General features: G+C 43.1%; 1 protein-coding gene across 1 annotated transcript; it reads left to right on the forward strand.

The window, feature by feature from the left end:
* Positions 1–25,331, forward strand: PIR (pirin). The gene is made up of 9 exons (XM_033147368.1): positions 1–144; positions 2,994–3,086; positions 5,245–5,328; positions 6,624–6,830; positions 15,103–15,187; positions 19,639–19,683; positions 20,569–20,651; positions 23,338–23,404; positions 24,968–25,331. Exons 1-9 carry the CDS (start codon positions 46–48, stop codon positions 25,081–25,083), a joined length of 879 nt encoding a protein of 292 aa, XP_033003259.1. The 5' UTR covers positions 1–45; the 3' UTR covers positions 25,084–25,331.
* The last annotated feature ends 133 nt before the right edge of the window (positions 25,332–25,464 follow it).

The raw sequence follows: 25,464 nt of genomic DNA on the forward strand, positions 1-25,464 counted from the left end.
GTGGTGTGAGGATTTTTTTTGGGACTCGGTGCCGTTTCTCCAAGGATGGCTGCGACTGCGAGGAAAGTTGTCAAAACCGTGCTGAGCAGGGAACAGGCGGAAGGAGTTGGAGCTCGGGTTCGCAGAAGCATTGGGAGGCCTGAGGTAAGGTGCTGGTTGTTTCTGTTTCACATGATACCCTAATGCAGCCTTGGGCAACTTGGTGCCCACCAGTCATTTCGGACTAAAACTCCCATCAACCTAGCCAGCTCCTGGTCATCCAAAATTGCCACACCTATGTGGTATTAAGGGGTGGCTAAGGGTACCTGAGCTCCAGATATTTTGTGTCACCCCCTTCATTCATCGCCTGCCCCTTTCCCTTCCTCTTTACTCTCTCTCTCTCTCTCTATATATATATTTAAAATCTTACCTTAGAGCAGTGGTACCCAACCTTTTTTTTGTCATGCTCCACCTAAGCATCTCTAAAATCCTCATGCCCCCTCTGTGGAGGAAGCGTAAAACGCCATTAACTGTTAATAACTCATTCTCAAATTGCCCCCCCCTTAAAAATCAAATTGCCCTACTGTGGGTTATGTGCTCCATGTTGGGAACTACGGCCTTAGAGGGTTCAAATGCCCATTTGGCCATGAAGCTCATTGGGTGACCTTGGGCCAGTCACAGCCTCTCAGCCTAACCTACCTCACGTTTGTTGTGGGGATTGAATGAGGAGGGGCAGACGAACCATGTAGGTAGAGCTCCTTGTAGAAAAAAGGTGGGATACAAGTCCAATAAATAGTAAATTAGTCGTCGGGGACCTGATGAAGGCCCCCCCCCCAGCTTATTTTTATCCCCACCTCCCTCAAATCCTACCAGGTTTCACAGTGGCAACAAAAGTGTATTTTTTAAAAAGTAGATTTAAACCTCTCCACCTAGCAACCTGGTTCATACGAAGACCACACCCTCCTTGTCATCAGATCAATGAGCAGAGGAGAGCCATAGCCTCTGCCTCAGGTGATCTGCATGCTCATGCAAGTGTGTGGCACCTCAGGCCAAAAAAAGATTAGCCATCCCTGTGTAAAGCAGATTCTTTTCTACATACTGTCATCTCCAAGGTCCACTGATAACTTGAAAGACATAAGGTGCGGTGGCGCTGTGGTCTGAAACCACTGAGCCTCTTGGGCTTGCCGATCAGAAGGTCGGTGGTTCGAATCCCCGCAACGGAGTGAGCTCCCGTTGCTTGGTCCCACCTCCTGCCAACCTAGCAGTTCGAAAGCACGCCAAAAGTGCAAGTAGATAAAAAGGTACTGCTCCGGCAGGAAGGTAAATGGCGTTTCCGTGTGCTGCTCTGGTTTCGGTGTTCTGTTGTGCCAGAAGCGGCTCAGTCATGCTGCCACATGACCGGAAAAACTGTCTGCGGACAAGCGTCGGCTCCCTCGGCCTGTAAATCAAGATGAGCTCCGTAACCCCAGAGTCGTCTGCGACTGGACTTAACTGTCAGGGGTCCTTTAACTTTAACAACATGGGTATTCTCCCCTTCTGACAATTATGCCGGTAGTTCCCAAATTCTTTACCAGTTAACTCGAATTGAGTTCTGAACAGAACAGCCCGGTGAGGTAGGCTAGGCTGAGAGTGAGTGACTGGCCCCAGATAAACCCAGCGAGCTTCCATGCCTGTGGGAGATTTGAACCCTGTCTTCCGATGGCCTAGCTCAACACACTAACCACTACAACACACTTGACTTCCCTCCAAGTTTGTAGCTTGGTTTTGAGGCAGAGGATCTTCCCACTCTGCAACTTAAGACCCTTTACCTGGAGCTGCTGCAGATGGTTTGAGCAAAGCATCTTTCTCCTGAAATGTTTACCTGGGTGCTGTAGGCAGAGTAAGGTAACCCCATGCTATGTGCCTCAATAGATGAGTTAGGTGTTCCCTGGCTAAGGCTGTGAACATCAGTGGTGTGCCTTGAGTGCCTGCAGGTGGACTCCTATGGGTGGGGCAATAGAGGGAATGGGTGCAGTCATTTGGCATTCTCCATTGACTTCAGTGGGAGAGTTTAACTTAATGTCACTTCTTTGGAGCATTGGGGGCAGGAGTGACTTGAGCAAGCATAGTATACAGGTGAAAACTCAAAAAATTAGAATATCGTGGAAAAGTCCATTTATGTAAGCAATTGTTTTCATTAGCTACTGGAGTTTAATATATGAGATAGACTCACGACATGCAAAGCGAGATACATCAAGCCTTTATTTGTTATAATTGTGATGACTATGGCGTACAGCTGATGAAAACCCCAAAGTTGAAATTGTTAATTTGGGGTTTTCATCAGCTGTATGCCATAATCATCACAATTATAACAAATAAAGGCTTGACATATCTCGCTTTGCATGTCACGAGTCTATCTCCTATATTAGTTTCAACTTTTAAGTTGAATTACTGAAAGAAATGAACCTTTCCACGATATTCTAATTTTTCGAGTTTCACCTGTACTGACATAAACTTCCATGTTTACTTAGACATAAAACTTGTTAAGTTCTTGTAGGGTTTTGATTGCAACCGAAGACCCTCTTGCCGTGCCCCAAACTCCGCCTATCATCATTATCATTATTATTTTGCTTTTTATGACCATGTAAACCCACTGTGTCCAACATCTTTGTGTTCCACTGCTGCATGGGATTTAGCACCGAACTCATCCAACAGATTTATCGCCCATTTTTTACAGAGCAGCTTGCCATCTAAGTAAAATAAATTATCACTAAAATGACAACAATGAAAATAATATACTAGCACGGATCAAACACGGGGGGCATGTCGGAACAAGAGCTGGCAATGAGTCGGGGTGAGAGGCTTGCCCCAAAAGCCTTGACAGCTTTCCTAAAAAAGCACATTCATCCTTATTGAGTGGGTGTGACCCGGGAGGTCAGGACCACACAAGTTCAGTTGTAAGCGGTCTTTCTCAAGCAAGTCACTTAATTATTATTATTATTTTTTGGTAAAATTCTTGCTATTTTAATTTTCAGTTGAAAAATCTGGATCCGTTTCTGCTGCTTGACGAGTTCAAGGGAGGAAAACCGGCTGGATTTCCTGATCACCCTCACCGAGGTTTTGAAACTGTAAGTTATTAAGGCATGCTTGCTTACGTCTGCCGGTTTTTACCATTGCTATAGTACATAGTTTGGGAATGGGCCACAGCTCAAGGGATAGAGCCTCTGGTTTGCATGCAGAAGGTAGCAGGTTCAGTCCTTCAGGTAAGGCTGGGAGAGAGAAACCCTGGAGGACTGTTGTCACTCAGTGTAGAGTAGACAATACTAAGCTAGCTGGACCAGCGATCTGATTCTGCAGAAGGCAGCTTGCTATGTTCCTGAGGCCAGCTGACTTGGGCCTCGACCGATGACAGGCCTCACATGAGACTCATTAAAGAGTTGTTTGTTTGGCTGGTTCTTTGAGATCTCTTCCCCTGCGGGGAGGAGAGAGAGAAAACGGAACAGCCTACAGAGGCTGCCCAATGTCTCTCATTCCTACATTCCAGCTGAAGTGGCCTACATTGCCCTCTCAGAAAGCCCAGAAAGCTATTCAAGAAACACCTTGCCTTGAAATAACAGAGATATCTTCTTTACAATGAACTAATTCTTTCTTTTATTAGTGGCATGGCAACTCATAGCTCCAAACCGGAAAAGTCTGATTATCTCCCTACGGAGACAAAAGGTGTGGACAGCCACATTAACGGAAAGGCTAGCTAAACACATGAAAGCTCCGTCTGGCAAACAATTTCATAGAAACGCTGCACCCTTTTATGCCTTTTCTGTTGAGAATCCAGCGCTATGGCTTCTCCCACAAATGTGCATGCAATTATGGCAGACTGTATTCCTGTTTACGGTCCTTTTTATTATTATTATTACAGTGGAAAGTCCATAAAATACATTTAACACCCTACATTTCAAGCACATGGCTCCCCCCAGAGACTCATGGGAACTGTAGTTTACCCTTCACAGAACTACTATTCCCAGTACCCTTCGCCAAAAATTTGCCAGGATTCTTTGGGGGAGGGCATGTGCTTTAAATACATGGCGTGTACACAGCCCTTGTCTTTGCTGTCTTATTCTACAGTTTTAATGGATGCTTCCTGTTGCAAACGTTATGTACAGCGCTTACTGAGGTTTCCCTGAATAGCGGTGTATAAATCTTCATCTGTAAAAATTCTAGAATTACAAAAAACAAACAAACAAACAAACAAACAAACAAACCCTCTTACAGCACCTTAAAGACTTAGCAGTTTTGCTATGGCCACACTGTGTGATCCAGAGTCTGAAAAAGGCTATGCTACAAAAGACCTGTTCATCTTTAAGGTCATGTCAGACTCTTCTTAATGCTTTTGCTGTGACAGATTGTGGAACAATGTTTACATCCCGCCAGCAGATGGCACTGCTCAGCAGCAGTAGAGGATGTAAAGATGGGTTTGCTCAGGGCAAAATGACTTCTTAGTGAACTCAAGACTTGAAGAGAATCAGATCACCTGCCTTTTAAGCGAATGATGCATTATCAAATCCAGTGGGTAATAGGGAATACATTTATAGGTACACAAAAGTAACAAAAACAAAAACTACCCAGGAATTTATTGGGATTTCACCAGTGTGACTGTGTAGGAATACAGTCCAAGTAAATATTTGTGGGAAAATCACACCTATTTTTCCAGTTCATTCTTTCACTAGCAGCGTGATTTGTCCCTTAAAGTACATTCATTTTATTCCCTTTCAGTGCCACTCATCTATGCCTCCCCCCCCAATTGCTTTTAGTTTGTACAATAAGTATGCAGGATATCATTCTATCATGTCTAGTTTAAAAGAAAAACAGAATGTCTCTGTCTTTGGGGTACCATGAGATGCCATGGGGATTAATACAGTACAGTGTAGTGCCATTGATTTCAGTGGGCAAACAGTAACAATCTGTCTTAACTCTCCTGTTTAAATCAATAAGATTCTAAAAAGTTAACTGGCTGAATTATACCCAATATTTATTTGCTCTGTGGGTTTGTTGTTGTTGTTTTTGCTTGTTTGTTTGTTTGTTTCAAGCTGTATTTTTACTGGAAATGTTATTGTAAGTCTCATATGGCTTAGTTCCATATTTGGAAAAAAAATGTCATTTAGATTACAGTTCACTGGGCTTCAGACTACAAACTCCATTGGAACAAATGCCTTCATGATGGTCAGGTGAGGGTATAAAACCTGCTGTGAGCTTGGGCTTCCCTGATGCTCTGAATCTTCTCTTTCTCAGGTAACATACTTACTGGCAGGCGGCTCCATGGCCCATGAAGACTTCTGTGGCCACGCAGGTAAACTGAATCCAGGAGATCTGCAGGTAAGCTGAAGTGATGAGAATGGAGGTTGCCCTGTCTTGCCCTTTCACTTTGAAATTGGTTTTGAAGACGAGAAGTTTTGCACTGTATTCCCTCCCGTCCGTCCGTCGTCTTCCTAGTACACTGATTTTTGTAATGAGAAGCCTGTGACATCTCCACCCCTCCAGATTTTGTTGGGACTCGGATTGCCCCCCATTGACCAATGGGTCAGGGATGATGGGAGTTTGTGGTACAACAACATCTGGAGTGTCACAGGTTCCTCCCTCCTGGGGCAAACCATTGGACTTCAGGATGCCCTGCATCCCAATCTGAGATGGGTTACAGTTGCGGTACCACCACTCTGTTAAGAGATGAGGTTCGGGAGCTATTTAGGTATACAGGAGGAGAGTAGAGCTCCTCTGCCTTGAACTGCTTGCAGAAGAGGGAGTTTTGTGAGATGCGGGTTTTCCTACCCATGCAAACATCCTCTTCTGTATAAATTCGCCAGATAGGAGCTTTGCCCTCCTCTGCTTTCTAAACAGAAAAAGGATTAAAGTGGCTTCAGTTTGGGATTGAAGATGAGACCTGGATCTGAAAAGAGTGAAGACCGATACTGTAGACAGGGGTAGTTAACCTGTGACAACTCCCCCCCCCCCCAACATCCTTGCTCATTGGAGAAGTCTGGTTAGACTTCAGCTACATCCTGGGAGGGGGGGGGTCACAGATGATGTTAAAGCTTCCAAATCCAATTCATTCTAATACAACATTTCTTAAATACTTTTAATGCAACCCTATGCATGTCTATTTAGACCAGGGTTTCGCAAACTTGGCTCTCCAGCTGCTTTTGGAGTACAATTCCCATCATCCCACTGGTCCTGCTAGCTAGGGATGATGGGAGTTGTAGTCCCAAAAAGAGCTGAAGACCCAAGCTTGGGAAACCTAGATTTAGACATGAAGTTCAATGGGGCCTTACTCCCAGGTAAGCGTGCATAGGATTATTGAAGCGCTAGGATATTTACATTCTGGGTCAATTCCCATCATACCACAATCCACCGTGAAACTTTTTGTTTCCTAAGTGTCTAAAACTCATGGATTATTTTCAGCTAATAGCATAACAAATAATTAGACCTGTATTTTTGCATCTTGTTGCGCGTTGGCTAAATAATGCAAGGTGGAGTTGCCAGCTTTGAGCAAAACACTGGATCGTGTGTGCAATTTGGGGGGACGGGACTAGGAATTGAGTTTATGCCTCACTTCAGCTTCTGCAAAGCAAAATGTTTCAGTTCTCTCACCTTCTCCTTTACCTTTTGGTATATAGTGGATGACAGCCGGCCGTGGCATTCTCCATGCAGAGATGCCTTGCACTGAGGAGCCAGCCCATGGCCTGCAGCTTTGGGTCAACCTGAGAAGCTCTGAGAAAATGATTGAACCCCAATACCAAGAACTCAAAAAGGAAGAAGTCCCCAAGCCTTCACAGAACGGTGTGAGTGTGTCCGTCATTTCAGGAGAGGCACTGGGCGTAAAGGTAAATACATTTGCTGACAAACTAGCAAAAAGAGGGCTCTTTTTTTAAAAACTGTGAACAGTTCTGATAGTTATCTTATGGCTTAGCACAACCCACAGCCTTTAAAAAAGTGAGTCCCTTGTCTTAACTATACCTTTGGGAGCGGCGAGGGGAAGGTAAAGCCATGGCAGGGCGAATTGAGGGTGTTTGTGAGTAACTTTTCCTTCTCTGATAAGGAGCAGTAAGATTACGGGGCAAGTTCCTGTGTACTCCTTGTGTGTACGTAGTCCACATGCTATTGGGGAAGGAGTCCACACTACTGTACTTCCTTGGAAAGCTAATCTGTTGGCAAGGAAAAAGTGGAATGGAAAGAGCCCTTATATACAAAAGGATCTGCTTGTAAAGAAACTCTGTGACCTATGTGCTCAGATTTGTTTACATGAAAGGCCTGTAGCCAGCTCAGTGGTGGAGGAAGCTGTGCTCTCCCTCCTCCTCCTGAACAGAGTCGCTGGCTGGAAAGAAAGCCACATTGCTCATGATGGCAATTTGAGGGCAATTCCCACACGGTGCTCCTCAATGGAGCCCTACTGCCACAAAGAGATGTGTACTGTTGTTATGAACTGAGCTGAATCCTAGAACAATAGGATCCAGAATGCAGCAGTCTGATTGGTCCTAGAACAATAGGATTCAGAATGCAGTGGTCTGATTGGTCTGCAGGAGCCACCCTATCCAGCTCCTGGTGGAAGTGCATCAGCGACCTGATTGGCCTGCAAGAGCAGCCAATCAGGCTCCTGGAGGAAGTGAATCCATAACCTGATTGGCCTATAGGAGTAGCCTGGAATTAGCCAATTATGTGGGGCCCATTGTGTAAATAATGTATATATAGCAGACGTTTTGGGGAAAGATCCATTCATTGCTACTATGAGCTGAATAAAAAGCCTGAAATTCACACTCGACTCCCAGTATATTTCTACTGTTACAACCTTCCCCAACCACATGACATTTTGGACTACAAGGCCCACCAGTCCGAGGCAGTACAGCCAATCATTTGGGGTGATGGGAGTTGGAGTCCAATGACCTCAGAAAAGCACCAGGTTGGGGATGGCTATCCAAGACATATGCCAGATAATAATAATAAATTTATTTATACCCTGCCCATCTGGCTGGGTTTCCCCAGCCACTCTGGGCAGCTCCTAACAGAATATTAAAAACAAGATAAAAGATCAAACATTTAAAACTTCCCTAAACAGGGCTGCCTTCAGATGTCTTCTAAAAGTCAAGTAGTTGTTTATTTCCTTGACATCTGATGGGAGGGTGTTCCACAGGGTGGACTCCACTACTGAGAAGGCCCTCTGCCTGGTTCCCTGTAACCTCACTTCTCACAGTGAGAAAACCACTAGAAGGCCCTCAGAAGTGGACCTCAGTGTGCGGGCTGAACGATGGGGGTGGAGACTACAGGCACCGTCAGTGTCTTTAGCAAATGTTTTCTGGCTGTATGTTTCCCCTCAACCTGTCATATGCTTAAAATTCCAATTCACTGAAGTTACATGTTTCAGCTAGTTAATTATGTAAACCCTCGGGGTCATACAAGTGCAAAACAAGCATGCCAAGTCGTGCTACATCTGCCATTTGTAGGGATCTAAACGGCCGAGCCTTTAGTTTTAAGGGGATATAATTGTATGGGATATTATCCCTTTTGCTTACCTTTCTGGAAACTGTTTTTACTGTCAGTGAGATGCTGTGAGATGTATGAATTATTATTAATAGCACCTCACTTTCAGGAAGCAGTTGTTTAAATCTGCCTGTATAGTTCAGCCGTGGTTTGTTCTTACGGCAAGGGAGAAAAGGAGCCGGGGCCTTGTCGGAGGAGGTTGAGTCTCGAGGGTCGTAATCTTGGTATTTCAAGCAAGCATTTTATTGGTCCCCCCCTCTTTTTTTTAACAAGCTGCCTTGCTGTGACCCATCTAGAAGCACATAAAATAAGTGAGCGAGTCTCATCCTATATACTGTCGAGGCATGCCTTGGTGATATTCTGGAATGTGGCTCGCAAAGGAAGCCGGACGCCTTTGTTCTTGCAGTGAACCAACAGCCACTTCCAATCAGGAAAGGTTACAGAGAGAAAACAAGCCGCACAGCTTGCTAAGCCAGTTCCAGCTGGCCCCACACAGAACACTTAAGCCCACCCCACACTTTAAGAGCTGACCCCTGACCCCTGGGCTCTGCCTCTACATTCCACTTCTTTCTTTTATTAACTGAGCCCTTGCCTGTGCAAAAGCAGACCAGCAGATGGGCGGTCTTGCCCAGGCATTCCTCCGTAGCCCACTGTTAGCTTAGAGGCCGCTCGGCTTTATTTCTCATTTCACTTGTGGCATTTGGTGAGAATTCTAGTAAGAACATTGTCAAAGCAAGGCTAGAGTGGGAGATTCAATATGGGGAAGGGCCATCTGCTCTGCTCAGTGACCGGCACTTCCAGGTTAGGGCTGCTCACTTCCCCTGTCTTGAAACCCTGGAGAACCTCCAACCTAGAGTCAATGGTCTGGCCTAGTAGATCTATGCTTTCCTGTATCCTTAAAACATTCCGTCATGGAACTGGCAGTTCCCTCACTGTGAGAAGTGAGGTTACAAGGAAGCAGGTGGAGGGCCTTCCTGGCAGTGGCACCTATCCTGTGGAACGCCATCTCTTCAGATGTCAAGGTTGTAACTATACAACCTTTAGAAGACACCTGAAGGCAGACCTGTATAGGGAAGTTTTTTAATGTTTTATTATGTGTTTGTATATGGCAACCTAGTCAGATGGGTGGGGTACAAATAAAATAATAATGTATAATCTGTTTCTCCTTCCGCAAGGCATCCTTTTTTTAATCTGCCACCCAGAGTCTGTATAATTTTTATTTCCCAATTATTCAGCCTCGTATCTGAAGAGGTTGGCCAAGGTTGTCCCAACAGTTAACAGCACAACTTCTTAGGTGATGCTCTATTTCTGTGGCCCGAAGCTGTGTAAAATGCACCAGTCAGGGCAGATTCCTCCTTGACCACAATTTTCAAAGCATAGTCCGGTATGTCTAGGAGGAGCATAGTCTGATATTACCTGGCAAGATGAAGAAAATACACACATTCTGTGGTGCTTTAAAATAATTTATGTAGACACGCTATACCAGAGAGACACATTACACTGTTTTTACATTTATTACCTGCACTGCATTTTTCATTGCTTAAACAATTGCTGGAAGTTTTCCAGGTGGAAAAACTCAAAAAAGTTTCATGAGGAAATGAAAGCTTTGGCTATTTGCAAACCTAAATCACTGAAACAATCTGCATCCTATTTGCAACCTACCATTGGCAGTTTGACAGTTGGATGATGCCCTACTTTTGGGTGGAGGCAGTTGATCAGAAGTTTGGTACGAAGTTTCAGATGCAGAGGGGTGGCAGATGCCTACTTGGATGAAAATTTCTGCAGACTCAGCATGCCCACCTAGGATGTCAGCACCTGGCTTTAGATGCTCATGGGCATGTCCAGCAGCAATGAACTCTGGGAATGGCTACTGTAGCTGCGTTCACTGGGTGAGGAGCCAATTAAAATAGAGAGCCCCTGGGTGAGCACTTGACTGTGGCTCAGTTAATCCTGAGTTGCCTGGAAACTAATATTCTACACCAAAGAAAAAAGTATGTTTAAAGTTGGATTTTAGGGGGGGAAACCAACTGCTCTAGCAAACTTCATTTTACTATATTACATCAGTATTTGTAAGTTCCTGGGGTAAATAACACCCATAAAGGAAATACTTAAACTGCTTTGTGCTTGTTAAATACTATTTGTAGCATTTTCCATGCATTTAAAGAGCCCATACTGAAAGCATTGTCGTCACAAAAACTAATTCATTGTGCTCAATTTTGTGATCCATCAGACTGAACACAATCCATGAGCCAAGTGGGGTTGGTTATTAGTTGTCTTTTATAGTCTCAAACAGATAAGCTAAAAAAAGGCTCATTGAGCCACAATCATAGATACTGGACTGTGTTTGGCTTGGTGGGTTTAGCCAGTTGTGCAGGCATGATGTACTGTAAGTGCTTTGGATAGGATATACCCCAAACTCTGCCAACACAGCGTTGACAGATAGGATTTGGCATGGCAGAAATATTATACCCTGATGGCAGATAAACTGGGGGCATAAGGTAGGCATCATGGTCTATCTTTACACATTAGCTCTGACGGAGGAATGAAAGAATCTCTACTTTGCTTTCCACCTTTAGCAGTGATTTTAGAAGCTGCTTCCATTGTGAAAGAGAGGCAGCTGCTGCTCATTACTCCGGTTTCTAGTGCTTCACCAATGGGAACATTTCGCATTGTCTCATCAGTTCAGCCAATTAACGTCAGAAGCTTCATCACCGCATTGCCACCGGCACAAACCCCCTCCGCACAAATGTCAACACTGAATACAGCAGCAAATATGTTTACGATCATCACAGGGTCATATTTTGAGTTACTCGTTTTCATTATAATACCTACTTAGACTTGTGCGGAATTCTTTAGCTGTAATTTTTGCATTGCAGAGGGCTGGACTAGATGTGCCTTGGGGGTCCCTTCTATAAGTCTGTGAATACATACTGAGTAATATTAGTAAGCATGGCTCATTGCCCAGTTACCGCTATGCAACAAGTTCTAACGATATGCATATATCCCGCCCTTAAAAATGAAGACAATGCCTGCAGTTACAGTAAATGTTGTTTGCATGCTTTTCTGAAGCTTTTCCAATTGAATGTCTTTAATTTTATCACCTTCTAGCATTCCTGCCATTGTTTTTATTAGCAAACGTGCTATTCATTATGAAGACAAATCAATGCCACATGTAAGCTGTATGGCCTAAAGAAATTGTGACCATACCAGTGGGAAGTTGCTGCCCTTTCTAGTGCAGGTATAACAGAAAAACCCGCCACCTTCAGACTGGTCATAAATTCTCTTTCTGCGTGTTGAAGATGCTTTGTTGAACCATTTTAATGCTGGTGGCTTATTACCACGAGTAACTGGGGGGGGGGGAATGTACGCAAGATGAGCCAAAGTGGGGTTTGCATACCAAAGTAGTCATAAATTCTTTCAACATGTGGCTTCAAATCTTTCCATAAGTACTTTGCAGTGCTGTTTTAAAAGGCATTTTTGATTTAATGCCTTTTTTTTTGCCTTCCGGAAGGCACCCTTTAAAAAATTCAACATGATGCATTTCCACTTCTGATTCATTTCCTGACCCAAGATTGCAATTTGTACGCTGACTCCGGTACAAGACACTGCTGCTTGAAATTTCATGTTTGAGGGGAACTGGTTTTCCTGTTCCTTATTTTAAGAATAGCAATTCCTTTTTCTAACGCGAAGGCAACATGGATTTGGGTTGTGTGCACTGTTGTTTAGTATAGGTTCACAGGGCAGGTTCAACAAGCAGGAGAGGTCTTGGGGGATCTTGTAAAATAATTGGAAGCAATCATCATTGGAGAATGCAGTTTGTGTTTCATTACTTTACTTTTCATCTGATGCCTTTAGGGCATGTCTGCGCACGGAATTATAAAGGGCTTTTACCAATTCTTATAATCAAAATCCCTGGCAATGTGGGAAATTCTTTGGGGAAATGTGGCAAAGAGGATTGCGAGAGGATGTTCTTCCTCTCTCGTAAACCCAGAATTGGGGCATCCAATAAAGTTGATAGTTGGTAGATTCGGTATAGACAAGAGGAAGGACTTCACACAGTACATACCTAAACTATGTTGCCACAAGATGTAATGATGGCAGCCAGTTTGGACAACATTAAAAGGAGATTAGACAGATTCGTGTGGAATAAGGCTATTGGAGGCTACTAGCCAAGATAGCTGTATTAGCTCCAGAATTGGAGGTGGAATGGAGGACAACAAGCAGGAGAGGCCTTTTGCTCTCATTTCCTTGTGGGCTTCCTGTAGGCAACAGGTTGACCACTGGGAGAACTGGCTAGAAAGACCTTAAGTGTGCCCTAGCAGGGGTTGATCTTACATTCTTGTCATATAAGAAATGGCTGTTGGTACGCCATAGTAGTATGAATTACATGGAAATTATTAGTTGTAAAGTTGATTGTAGAACGGAGAGATTTCTAGATTTTGTTTACATTGTGTTGGAATATATCTCGGTTCTCGTGTCTCATTGAAAAAATGCTGACCACAATGTCTGAAGACCTCTTGCATTAGTCCGTGATTGAAATGCAGGTCTTACTCGAAAGGAACACCTCCAGGGGTGAGAGGTTACTCTCTTTCCTAAATTAATCCCTAGTATCCCTGCTGAGCCCCATGGAGTCTGTGGGTTTGGAGGATTAGGTTACTAAAACACTGGCAAAGACAAAGAAAGATATAGCTCTGTGCTCACTTTGCCTATTAAATTTGTTTAGAGGAAATTCATTTTCTCCAGACATGCCCCATAGGACTGACTTGCACATACAAACGTATAATATTTCCACATAATATTTTTAAACGTTAAAATTAATTGCATTGCTTATTGTTTCTGCAGTTACATTGGGCTTAGTAGCCATTAGTTTATCTTTCATGAGTTAGACAAGTTTAAAACTGGATTAGACAAACTATTGGCTATCATTGCATTTTATGGCAGCCAATTCTATAATTTGGGTGAAAAAGTACTTCCTTTCATATATTCCCCAATTAAGTTGGTTGCTCTCTTCCAATTCTAGTTTTCCAGCTCTTCAGTGTCCTTTTTGAGACAGAGTGACCTGAACTTTAGGCCACATTCAAAATGCTGGCAATTCTATTTTCAGTCTCTTTCCTAATAATCCGTAGGATGGCTTTTGCTTTTTTCAGAGCTGTCGCACTGAGTATTCCTTTCTTTATTTCCCCCTTCTCTGTTTAGAAGTCTCTTCGTTAAGCCACGAGCTTGACAGCAAAGCAAATCTTTTAAAACTATCTGCAGAAGAACTAAACGAAGTGCTCTCTAAATCCTGCAGATCTTTATCAGAAAGAGAACAGTCAGGAGAAAATGCCATGTTTGTCATATGGACCGAGAGAAATGTTCAAACCTGAACCTGTTCCAATAGGAGTAATAAGATGGTACGATAAAGTCCGCTGAAGTACAAACGTGTATGGTGCAGAACGCGCCCACCCATCCTAAAAATGGTTTAATCAGTGCTACCTATCCATATAAAGAGTGTTTCTCTGCTTTACAATTCTTCAACATTTCCTTGAGACTTCACTGTACTTGGCTTCTCAGCTTCTAGGTCAGTGATGGAAAATCTGTGGCCATCCCAATGTAGTTGGACTCCAGCTCCCATCAGCCCTGATGGTTGCCCTTGTTGGCTGAGTCTGATGGGAGTTGAAGTTCAGCCACATCTGGAGGTCCACAGTTTCCGAATCCCAGTTCTAGGTTAAATGCAGGCAAGGTAGCCACTGATGCCGAAAGACCTACATTGTCTCCCAGTACGTTTCCAAGTACAATTTGAAGTGTTGGTGCTGACCTTTAAAGCCCTAAACCAAGGGTCAGCAACCTTTTTTCAGCCGTGGGACGGTCCAGACCATGTGGTGGGCTGGACTATATTTTGAAAATATATAAATAAACGAATTCCTATGCCCCACAAATGCATTTTAAATAAAAGGACACATCCTACTCATGTAAAAACACACTGGTTCCCGGACCATCCGCAGGCCAGATTGAGAAGGTGATTGGAACAACGGAGCATGCCCTTCTTCATTTCCAGTATTATATAGACATTCAAACTAGGTTTATCCAAACCATCTTACATAAATTTCCTGGGCGTTCGGAACAACACAACATCTCCCTATTACTTACAGGACGAGAGCCCAGAAGTCACATATTCATTCGCCAGATCTTGCGCTGCCATGATAGATATTCGACGAAGAATGGTCCATGCTACAATTCAGTCCTAAACTGAAGGCCCTTATTGTTAGATCCACACTTCTGAAGCCCACCCCAGATAGCTGTGTTAACCAATCTTTTTATTTTTCTTGTAAATTTTTACTCACCCCATCATCTATGCTTAATTAAGTATTCTATGTACAGTATATGTTTAAATCTATGTTTGGTTCTTGCTCCTATTTATTTAATAATTATTCGCTTAGATTCAATGCTATTTATTTAGATGTTTTGCTTACGCTGGTCTATGACTGTAATAAAGTACTTGATACTGTTCTAGAAGTAGTGTTTAGCTTTAACCTCCATCAAAATGCACTGCTGGTGAACTCCCTCTTTGTTTTGATGTGTTCTATGCTGCCAGCCCATTTCCCTCCTCCTGAGATATACATTTTCCTTGTTGCTGTTCAGTCTAAGGTGTATACCCGCACTCCGACGCTGTATCTGGATTTCAAGCTAGACAAAGGAGCGAAACACACCCAGGCTGTTCCCAAAGGTAGGAAACGTTTCCTTCATCTCGTCAAAAATGGAATTTGGAGCAGCTTCAATGATGATGCTTGAATCTCGTTAATGGTGTCCTGTGATGGGATGAGTTCTTAGCGTGGGCTTAACTTCCATTCCCATTTTTGGTTGTGTGCTTGAGCCTTTTTTACAAGGCGAAATATCTGAGGGTCTGTTCTGCACACAGCACTTTTTCCTCACATGGGTTGCCAAATCCCTTCAGAGGTATGGCCCGATAGGTACATAGTCACACTTGAAAGACTTAATAGCTACAGTAGTGTGATCTCACTGGTGCAGCAGGGCCTCTGGTCCCTCGCCTCCCTCTGTGCACTTTTAAAATCCCCAACCCTCTGGAGCCAATTTGGAGGTTGGTTGCGGGGACTGAAGAGGACAGGAGTAGAATCTGTCTGTGCACACAGACTTATGTTGTGCCGCTTCATATGGCGCATGGCTTCCCACCAGGAATAGCCATAAGCCCTGTTCAGTCATTTTCCCATCACATTGTCACCATCTCATGAGGGGAAGGAAAGGGATGCAGCTGCTGGCCCCGCCCTCCCTGTCACATTTCCAGCAGCCCCATCCATCAAACACAGATTTCTGCGGGGTGAGGTCTGAAGCCAGCAGCCTGCTCTTCCTGTGTGGTTTCTGGAGAGCCAGTGTGGTGTAGTGGTTAAGAGTGGTAGACTCGTAATCTGGGGAACCGGGTTCGCGTCGCCGCTCCTCCACATGCAGCTGCTGGGTGACCTTGGGATAGTCACACTTCTCTGAAGTCTCTCAGCCCCACTCACCTCACACGAGTGTTTGTTGTGGGGGAGGAAGGGAAAGGAGAATGTTAGCCGCTTTGAGACTCCTTTGGGTAGTGATAAAGCAGGATATCAAATCCAAACTCTTCTTCTTTCTGAATTGTGCGGGGAGCCTCCAGACATAGAGTAGGCCCCCCATTTCAGACCATTTCCTCTAAGTGTTTGGTATGTGGGAAATCTGTGACCTGTTTTTATTAATGCAGCCGTTAATACATTCCAGTTTGATTAGAGCAGTTGGAGAATGGGATTTTTTTTTTTTTACCTTTTCTCTCCCAGTCTAAATTATACTCTCAAACTGTGGTTTGCCAAGTGAGGTAAAAAGTACAATACCCTTTAGGGGCAGCTGACTGGGGAAATTGGGGTGAGGTGGGGAGAATGAAAAACGCACATTTCCATTGCTCTAATCAGATTGGTAGCCTCTTGTGGCTGCATTTCAATTAATGACAGAATGGCAGACAATCCAATCCCATGAACATGTAGTTCAGCCCCAGTTCTTGCAGAAAACAGATGGCTGCTGGCTAGATACTGAGGCCAGTCAGTAAGATTTTTATGTATTGTAAATTCTCTGCCTCAGTTGCAAAGAATCCGAGTTTGGATCCAAAAAAACTTATGCACACACTTATCTTGCTACATATGCTATCCTAACTTTGGTAAGGCTCATTTGAATAAAGATTGCCAAGGTATTTTTTTAATAGTTGTTATTAAATGAGCTCAGGATCTGGAGTTGCTACATTCCTTGGCATTTGCCACACGTTTGTCTCTTAGGTAATGGGCAAAGAATTAGCTGCAAATTCGCTCCATAAGATTTTTCAGCCTTTTCTGTGAGAGACGGATGTTTGTTTCTGCACATTTGTGTTTTGTATGTAAACAAATTTATGGAAACTGTGGCCTTTTAAAGCAATATACTGAACAGTTAAGGAGCTGACGCATAAACATATCAACAAATACTCATTTGCTATCTTTTGAACTATATCCTGAGTTCAAGTAAATCACTTTTAACACTTCTAAAAGGCTGCTGAAGATTTAAGAAGGGCAGGAGAATTACAGGCTTCTCTCTTAGGTATTTATAGAGCTGGCATCTTTTGAAGAGGTATATGATGAGCATAAAGAGATCACAGTCCCTTGCTACAGAATATCAGCAAACAAGGAACCATTAGTTCCTGAGGGGATTAGCAGAAGCTCCAGAGAATTATAGAGAGCAGTGCCTTCTGGAGAGCCAGTGTGGTGTAGTGCTTAAGAGCAGTACACTCGTAATCTGGGGAGCCGGGTTCGCATCTCCGCTCCTCCACATGCAGCTGCTGGGTGACCTTGGGCTAGTCACACTTCTCTGAAGTCTCTCAGCCTCACTCACCTCACCGAGTGTTTGTTATGGGGGAGGAAGGGAAAAGAGAATGTTAGCCGCTTTGAGACTCCTTCGGGTAGTGATAAAGCGGGATATCAAATCCAAACTCCTCCTCCTCCTCCTCCTCCTCCTCCTCCTCCTCCTCTCCCCTTGCCCCAAACTCATTGCCCTAGCAGATACAGCCAGGAGCCTGGGCAATGGAAACTTATCATGCAAGCCCTACTTCCAACTTATTTTTAATGGCAACAGACATGGATGAATCAGGCAGGCCCTGCACACGTATGCAGTTGTGTTTCAGCTTTGGGAAGGGAGTATGCCTCCTTTGTGTGTTAACATGTTTTTGTTTTGTTTCTTGTACTCCTGCAAATCGTGGTGTTCCCCAGAACCTCTGGATGTTTGTGTAGGAGTTTTTAGGTATATAAGTATCACAACTCGCCCTAAGAAGCAGAGAAATAAAGGGGACTGGTTTGGAATGGCTCCTGTACAATCTATCCATGTCACAAAATCAGTTACCGGCCCACTGTTTGACTTCTGAAGCCGCAAAGAATTGACTTTTTAAGGCTACCTTCCAATCTGTGTCTATTTATGGAGAAAAATTGTGGTCATTTAACTGGAGCTTAATGTGTCGGGATTTCCGTGTCTAAATGATGGGGCTTGCTGCTGGTTCTGGGATATGTGCCCAGAGAATGAGAAGGATATAACCTTGAAAGCAGAATTGCTGTGGCTGAAATCCATGTGGTTATTTCAGAGGTGCATCTGCGTTTAAAAGAACACATTTACTAACTGTTGCAGACTAAGCAGTAACGTTTTAACGAAAAGATGAGCGCCGTTTATGTTATGAATTGTTTCCCATGAGGCATCCCAAAGCAATTGACAATATAAAACATTTATGAAGCAGGTAGAACAGTTGCATATGTAAAACCAATTAAAAAACGATTATATGTTTAAAAAAGCAGTTTAAAGCAGCAGTGCATAGATAAAATCAATTCAGACCCAATACAGGTGCCAGCTGGGATAAAGAGAGCACAGTTTTAATCAGATTACATGGCAATATTTTTTTCATCCATGTCAAAATGTTAGGCATTGAGCTTGGAAGAAACAGAGCTGGTGGCTAAATTTAGCAAATAAGGATTTCATCTAGCTGGCGTTCTGGTGATTGCATCATTGTGTACTTTTTAAAGCAAACGGTTCCCATCAAACCAAGTAGGATTTGCATCTGAGCAAAAAATATTTACAACTGGGCTAAGAAGCAGAAAACCACCAAACAATGGACTGGGCCCACCAGTTAAATGCCTTTCCCAAGAAAGAGGTCCATTTTGTGTCTCCTTCCCACAGACCTGCAGCTGAAGGATAAATTGTCACATGACAGCAGCAGAAGGCTAAGCAGCCTGTTGGAGAGGCCTTAGTGGGCTGGAGGTGACCTACAGGTCTTAAATTGTCTCCCAGTGCAAAAAGGTAAAAATGTATTGGGAAATGATTTATAATGAATTGAAAAAAATGTTTTAAACTACTTTTAAAAAAACAAAAACAGAGTCGTTTTGGTTGGGGATAACCCATACTGAAATTCCCAGGTGTCAGAAAAGGTTATTTATGTATGCAACAACTGCGGCCTGTGTTTTGTTAGCTCCCAAATGGAAAGTGAGTGAGGTCCAACTTAAGTTGACAGAATATGCACAACTTGCAGATTTAACACATAGAATAAGAGAGCAAAAAGAACACGCGTTTAAAGAAGACAAGAAAACATTTATTGAATACATGGAAAGTTTTCAGCTGAAAATGCTGGCAGCATTAAGATAAATTCAACAGAGTAAATAATTTTTGATGGATGCAAATGTGGAGAACTGTTTTGAATGGTTATAGTAAAATATACAAAGATGTATGATATGTAAAATGAACCATGGGAAGAGAAGAAGGAAAGACATTGGATATTTTAAAGTTTGTAAAATGTTTATTTGAGATTGTAAAATAGAAAATTTAATAAAAATTATTATAAAAAATGAATTGCCTCCCAGTAAGCCTCTTAAAATGGAATAACTTAATTATTTATCCTGTTGTTAAACAGAGCAGTTGATGAATACCTTGGAAAGTCCAATGTATTTTGCTGTAGTGCATGTCTCTCTACTTTGGGGAGGTTGGTAATAGTGTTGTTATGTTACACCTGAAAATAAATAAAATATGGTTTAAAAAATGGATCCTTTACACCTATGCCTTGCAAATTACAACTTTGCATGGCCTAATACAGGCCTCCATATGTTAAAACTTTCTATGTATTTGACAATATTTTGCCCTTTTACATTGCAGGTTGGACAGCGTTTATTTACACACTCTTTGGTAATGTATATGTTGGTAAGTTGCTTGCTGACTTCACCCTGTTTACATTACTGGAAACTGCTTCTGTTTTTGAGAACCATATTTATTTATTTTCTGTTTTTAGGGGTGAAATAGTATTCAGACTGTTGTAAATGTAAAACAAGCAGCATTTGCTTGCTCTGTAAAAATTGCTGCTTTTAAAGATTAGCAGGTGGCTTCCTATTGGTTTATGATGCTGGGTTGCTCTATAAAGCCTACAATGGTCTCTGCACAGTATTTCCTAAAGATTGCTGCACTGCCTATGAGCCCACCTATCTATAAAAAAAAATTAATCTATGGTTGACCCTTGTTGAGTGTCCTCGGGGCGCAAATGAGCCACCTTAGTTGTGGCAGGTTGGAGAAAGCTTTGTTTGTTGGGTAATGAAGCGGTTATCTGCAGAGGACCATAGTGATGCTAGATATCCTTTCACAGAATCAGAGTTGGAAGGGACTGTGAGGGTCATCTAGTCCAACCCCCTGCAATGCAGGGATTTTTTTACCCCATGTGGGGCTCAAACTCACGACCCTGGGATTAAGAGTCTCATGCCCTGGCTGAGCCATCTCAGCTGAAGCATTTATTTCAAAGTCGAAAACAGATATTGCAGGGAGAACTGTAAAATGCCCCTTACAGAACAATCCTATACTCGGAGGGAAGACCCGTCAAGTTCAGTGGGGCTTAATCAGGTTAATGGTTATAGCATTGCATGCTTGGGCATCGTAAGTCTTACCTTGCAATGAAGTTATTCTGTGATCAGCTGTCTGCCTGGAAATTTTCATGAAAGGTTTAATTATTCATATATGTTTCCAAAACAGTGTGAAATAGCCAGTACCTATTTGGAAATGTTAGCACAATCACCTCTTGAAAAAAAAAATTTTTTCCAGGTCCTTCTGATGCGCAACAAAAAATAGAACCGCACCACACTGCTGTGCTGGACGATGGAGACTGTATTCAGTTTGAAAACAAGGTATTCTGCAACTGATCTTTCTGGCTACAAAACATCACTCCCACCCCCAGAATGCTCTCAGTAGGTTTTAACAATGAATCCCAAATAAACCGCCTTAGCAAGAACCCCCAATTTAACTGTTAAAAGAACGGCTGAACCTGTCTTCATTCCCTTCCTTTGCTAAATGTTTTAAGTGTCCTTTGCTTGCATGTGGTGTACAGTTGCTTGGTTGCAGTTCTTGAGAAGCTATTATCCTGCAACAGCCCATTGACTCTTGTGGAACTGGAGTAAGTGGACTGGATTTGATCGGCTTCATTTATTCTTACTCTATTTTACTCCCCGTACCCTTCAGGTTGCTTAAACTGCAGTTTGCGGAGTGCTTTCAGGTGTTCTCTACAATGGAAATGAGGTGTATTCTGGGATACATTCTGACTCAAGGTGGCCCTGAATAGCAGTGTGTCTAACCAATGTCTTGATGATGACTTCTGTAATACAGATCAATTCTTTGCCCACCTCTCTCTTCAGATATTCAGTTCAGCTACACTGGAGCATAGGAGGGGCTGAGTTTTTATATCTAAGCTCTCCAGGCAGCCTCTCACATGCTGGTTATGATATAGCAGTCTTCAAAGAACAGCCAGACAAAGAAATTGCCTGGCTGATCCCTACAAAACAGGTTGAGAATTTCTGAGCACGTAGTAGCTGCCTGGCTTATTCCTAGACGTATCGCTGTATTTGAAGCCAGGAGCTACCGGTAGCTACACAAGGTTTGTGCCCCAGTGCTGGCCCAATGGACTCTATTGACCTCATGAGCAGTGAGCAAGGAACAGAGGCAGCAACAATGTTGTATATTTGTATGTTTGGATGTACTAAAAGAGCTCCCCAGATCCCCTAGAACTGAGGCTGAATTTTCCTTAGCCCCTTCTTGGTAGGGACAGGGAAGGACTCTTGTCTGAAACCCTAGACAGCCACTGCAAATCATTGCACACGAGAGTGGCCCTCTAGATGTTATTGGCTTTGAATTTCCACCAGCTCCAGCTAGCTTGACTGAAGGGTTAAGGGGTTTTTAGTCCAGCAACATCTGAAGAACCGAAAGTTAGCCAGCACTGATGTAACCGGTGCTGTGTTCTGACAATAGAAGGTAGCTTTGTGTGTTCACTCTAGTTGAATCAAAAGCACCTCCTTCAATCTGTTCAAGTTATTACTGATATAGGAGTGCGCAGTTTCCATTGGCCTCATTCACACGGCATGGCAGACATTCAACTCAAATGGCAGCGACCCGGCTTCTTCCTCTGCCAAATTGCAAAGAGACAAATCTCAAGCAGTGAGCCAAGAACAAACCATTGTATAATTCACATTGGGGAGTAAGATGGTTTGTTTGTTTGTTTGTTTGTTTGTTTGTTTTGCATGCCCCTTGAATCCAACTTTTCTTTGTATGCTTAACTGTCTCCAGGCTGGAAAAAATAGGTGATAATCAGTTGTAATTTGCTTTCTAAAAATATATATTGTCACTTATGTGCTTTTCCTAGAAAAATTGAACCTGACATGATTTGAGAGTCTTGTTTATTTTTCGGTACAGGCTACACCCTTATGTCTCAAGACAGTTTCGCAACACTAAGACTACAATAGTGTCTGTCGCAATTCTTTTCTTACATAGTATCCAGCAATTTATCTTCAGTGCAGCCAGATCCTATGAGCCTCTGCTGAAGAGACAATGCTGCTTTGACAGGGTAGTTTACCTTAAAAGCTACAATATGTCATAACACAGGAGTGGGATTCTTAAGACACCTCTTTTTTCCTTAGGAGAACTGCCACAGCACAGTAAAAAGTTATGTCAGTTCCAGTGGGAGTCCCTACACACCAGAAGAGCCTGGGAATAATTTTCTGACTATTGAAGTGGACTCTAGTCCACAAAGGTTTATGCCATAATGAATTTGTTACTCTTTCAGGAGCTGGAGAACTGATTTTTGCTATTTCTGCTACCTCTCTGGAAACTATTCCAACAGATGTTCAGCCCAGTTATGCTGAGGGATGCTCAAGAATTGGGATGGGGAAGTTCCCTTGTGGAAAATCTTGGGAAGCGTTTTCTATTTGTATTTGGCCATTAGCTCTCACCAAGCAAAATTTGCACAACTGCCCCCTTTGTTTACATGTTTAAATTCACCGTATATTTAATTAACAACTTGCATGTGGTCCATAATATTGTATTTAGATAGGATCCAAATCCCACTTTAGGCACAGGGCCCCTTCCAGATGACCTGCTTATTTGGGTTTCATGCTGACTTGCTTGCACAAAACTTGCCAAGAGGTTAGATTGTACCTGGTCTTTATTGAGCACTGATTCTGGTTTTTTTGTGGGGCAGTTATACTCCATCCACCCTGATTTGCTTGGTGTTTATGCACCTTCCCACTAACCACTTGTTCATCCTACATGGAGAGGCAATGGGTCATTGCTTGGGACAAGCGCCGGCTCATCCTTCTCCCCGAGCTTGGCAGCGGTGGGGAAAACAGTGACATTCCAGGGTCAAATCAGAAACCTGGAAGGCTTTCATAATTCCAGGACTGTCCCTGGAAAGTCGGGACACTTGGAGGGTATGCTAAGGCACCACACTTGTGATCTACTGTATTGTAATTTGCTCCTGCTTTGGGTATCTAATCTCAAAATGTAATTCATATGCTGCCGATTGATGCTTTCTGCTCATTCTTTTAGGATCCTGAAATGAGCCATTTTGTCTTGGTGGCTGGGGAGCCCATTAAGGAACCAGTAGTGCAACATGGTAAGTATCTGTTTATCAAGTCGTCTTCTTTTTAAACAAACGGGGCATACAGAACGTATTTTCATCTCCAACTTCAGGTGTTTATTCTGGAATATCTCCCCCCGCCCTTCTGTTGAAAAATCCGCAGTTGAACATCAGTTACTTCCTGCTTTGGCCTTGCACTGGTATTTATAGGGATATGCCCTGTTTGTAAATCACTGTATTTGAGAGGCCTTGCTTGGAATCTTATGTTACAGTTGTGTTTTGCTCTTGGAAAAACAGGCTGGGGTTTGAGCAGTCAGATCATTCAGATTATTTCCCCAGTCGAAGGATGTGTCATTTTACAGTGTGCATTAAGAGTTTTGTAAATAATTTTTTTGAAAAGAAGTGTATAAACGTTGGAAAGCAAAGTAAATAAATGTTACGAGCCTCTTTGCAAAGGGACTCAGAGCTGCCAGGCCTTGCCATTGTTGCTAGTTATATCTTACCATCATTGCACAAAGCTACTGGCAAGCAAAATGTGAGAAGGGGAGGGTGGGTTTTGTGGAGAAGAACTGTTACTCCCATGGAATTTCAGTAACTTGCTTACCATAGAGCCATCTGCATTGATGCAATGCTGTACATGGTACACAAATGCGTGGGTGGGATGGCTATGGATGACAGTGTGAATAATGTGTATATGTTTGTCGGGTTGGGTCCATGCGTTCCTGCAAGTAAATACATGATGTATGAGTGAATATGGTCTTGTTGCACACACGTGTAAAGTGACTGAGAACCTGTGTGTGCTGTGGTCTGATTGGGGGGGGCCCTCTGCTTCACCTGAATCTGCAGGTCTTTGTCTGCAAGTGTCTGTGGAAACAGTTCTAGAGAAGACTTGAAGGTTGGAAGCAATGTGTGTCCCCCCCTCCCCGTCTTGCTCTGCCTTCTCCACCAGATGCAAACCATGGCAAACTCCTACTTCATTTACAGCATGGTGGCTAACAATCCGTGGTACAAGAGCCACAGTCACCCCTGGCCAATCTACCAGGGGCTACATACAAGCAGTGGGTGTGCCTACCCCACAGCCCTCCTCCTTATCAACCAACCAATCTGATGGCCAGGGAGGGAACAGTTTGCATCCCATCAGGGCGCTGTGCTCCACCCACCCACCTCTGCTATGTCTGCCTCATTTCCCCCTCTTTTTGTTGCAGTAGCCAAAATTAGTGGGGTCAGGGGGCAGAAAAAAATTGCTTGGTTGAGAGCCAGATGAGGCACCCAATGTATTGATTAGCTGCCCCTGATTTATAGGGTCAGATCTTCCCCTTCCAGCATGTGTGAAATCACCAAGATTTCCCTTTAATGTAAAGGAGAAGGGAAAAGACGAACCTGTCTTCAAATGCTAGTGAGCAATTTGGCAATCCTTGCTCAATTGCTCACTCAGCAATCCTTTGATGCCAACCTTCAACACAGCTGAGCCCCTGGGAATGAATCTGGGGACCAAAAGGAGGAGGAGAAAGGAGAAGGAATGAGATGCAAATTGAATTCATCTACAGAAAGCCTAAAGCCCGGAATAATTCATACTGAATTTTGCAATCTATATCTCAGGTCCATTTGTGATGAATACACAGGAAGAAATTCAACAAGCCTTTGATGACTTCAGAAAGGCAAGAAATGGATTTGAGAGAGCCACCACTTGGAAATCAAAGATTGGAAACAAATGACGTGGGGTAGCAGAATCCAGGCTGGCTGGCTTTTAAAAATATTTGCAGCTGTACACCTCGATCTTTACTGCATTTACTGATTCTATTTGCTATTCCATTTGCTTCATTAGTACTGATCATGTGGGTTTGCCAGATTGAGCCCAAATAGTATTTCCAGTATGCCTAGAGCCAAAGATAGCTATTAGAGTGTCATCGATGGGTACAGCTGCATTTTTATTACTCTGAGATATACTTGATATATAAGCGTTCTGTTTATCTGTAATAAAAAGCGTTTTCATCTAAAACATACATTCTCATGTCCTTTCTTTGTAATAATAAATGAAATGGCTTTGTCAAAATCCTTACAACACAGAAAACCTAAAGGAAAGGTGTGTGTGTGTG

The sequence above is a fragment of the Lacerta agilis genome, chromosome 4, assembly GCF_009819535.1.
Source record: "Lacerta agilis isolate rLacAgi1 chromosome 4, rLacAgi1.pri, whole genome shotgun sequence".
NCBI lineage: Eukaryota > Metazoa > Chordata > Lepidosauria > Squamata > Lacertidae > Lacerta > Lacerta agilis.

Coding starts and splice junctions, on each gene's coding strand:
- PIR (XM_033147368.1), top strand. CDS start 46: ATGGCTGCGACTGCGAGGAAAGTTGTCAAAACCGTGCTGAGCAGGGAA. Junction 3,087..5,244: donor CTCACCGAGGTTTTGAAACT/GTAAGTTATTAA, acceptor TCTCTTTCTCAG/GTAACATACTTACTGGCAGG. Junction 20,652..23,337: donor GTATTCAGTTTGAAAACAAG/GTATTCTGCAAC, acceptor TCATTCTTTTAG/GATCCTGAAATGAGCCATTT.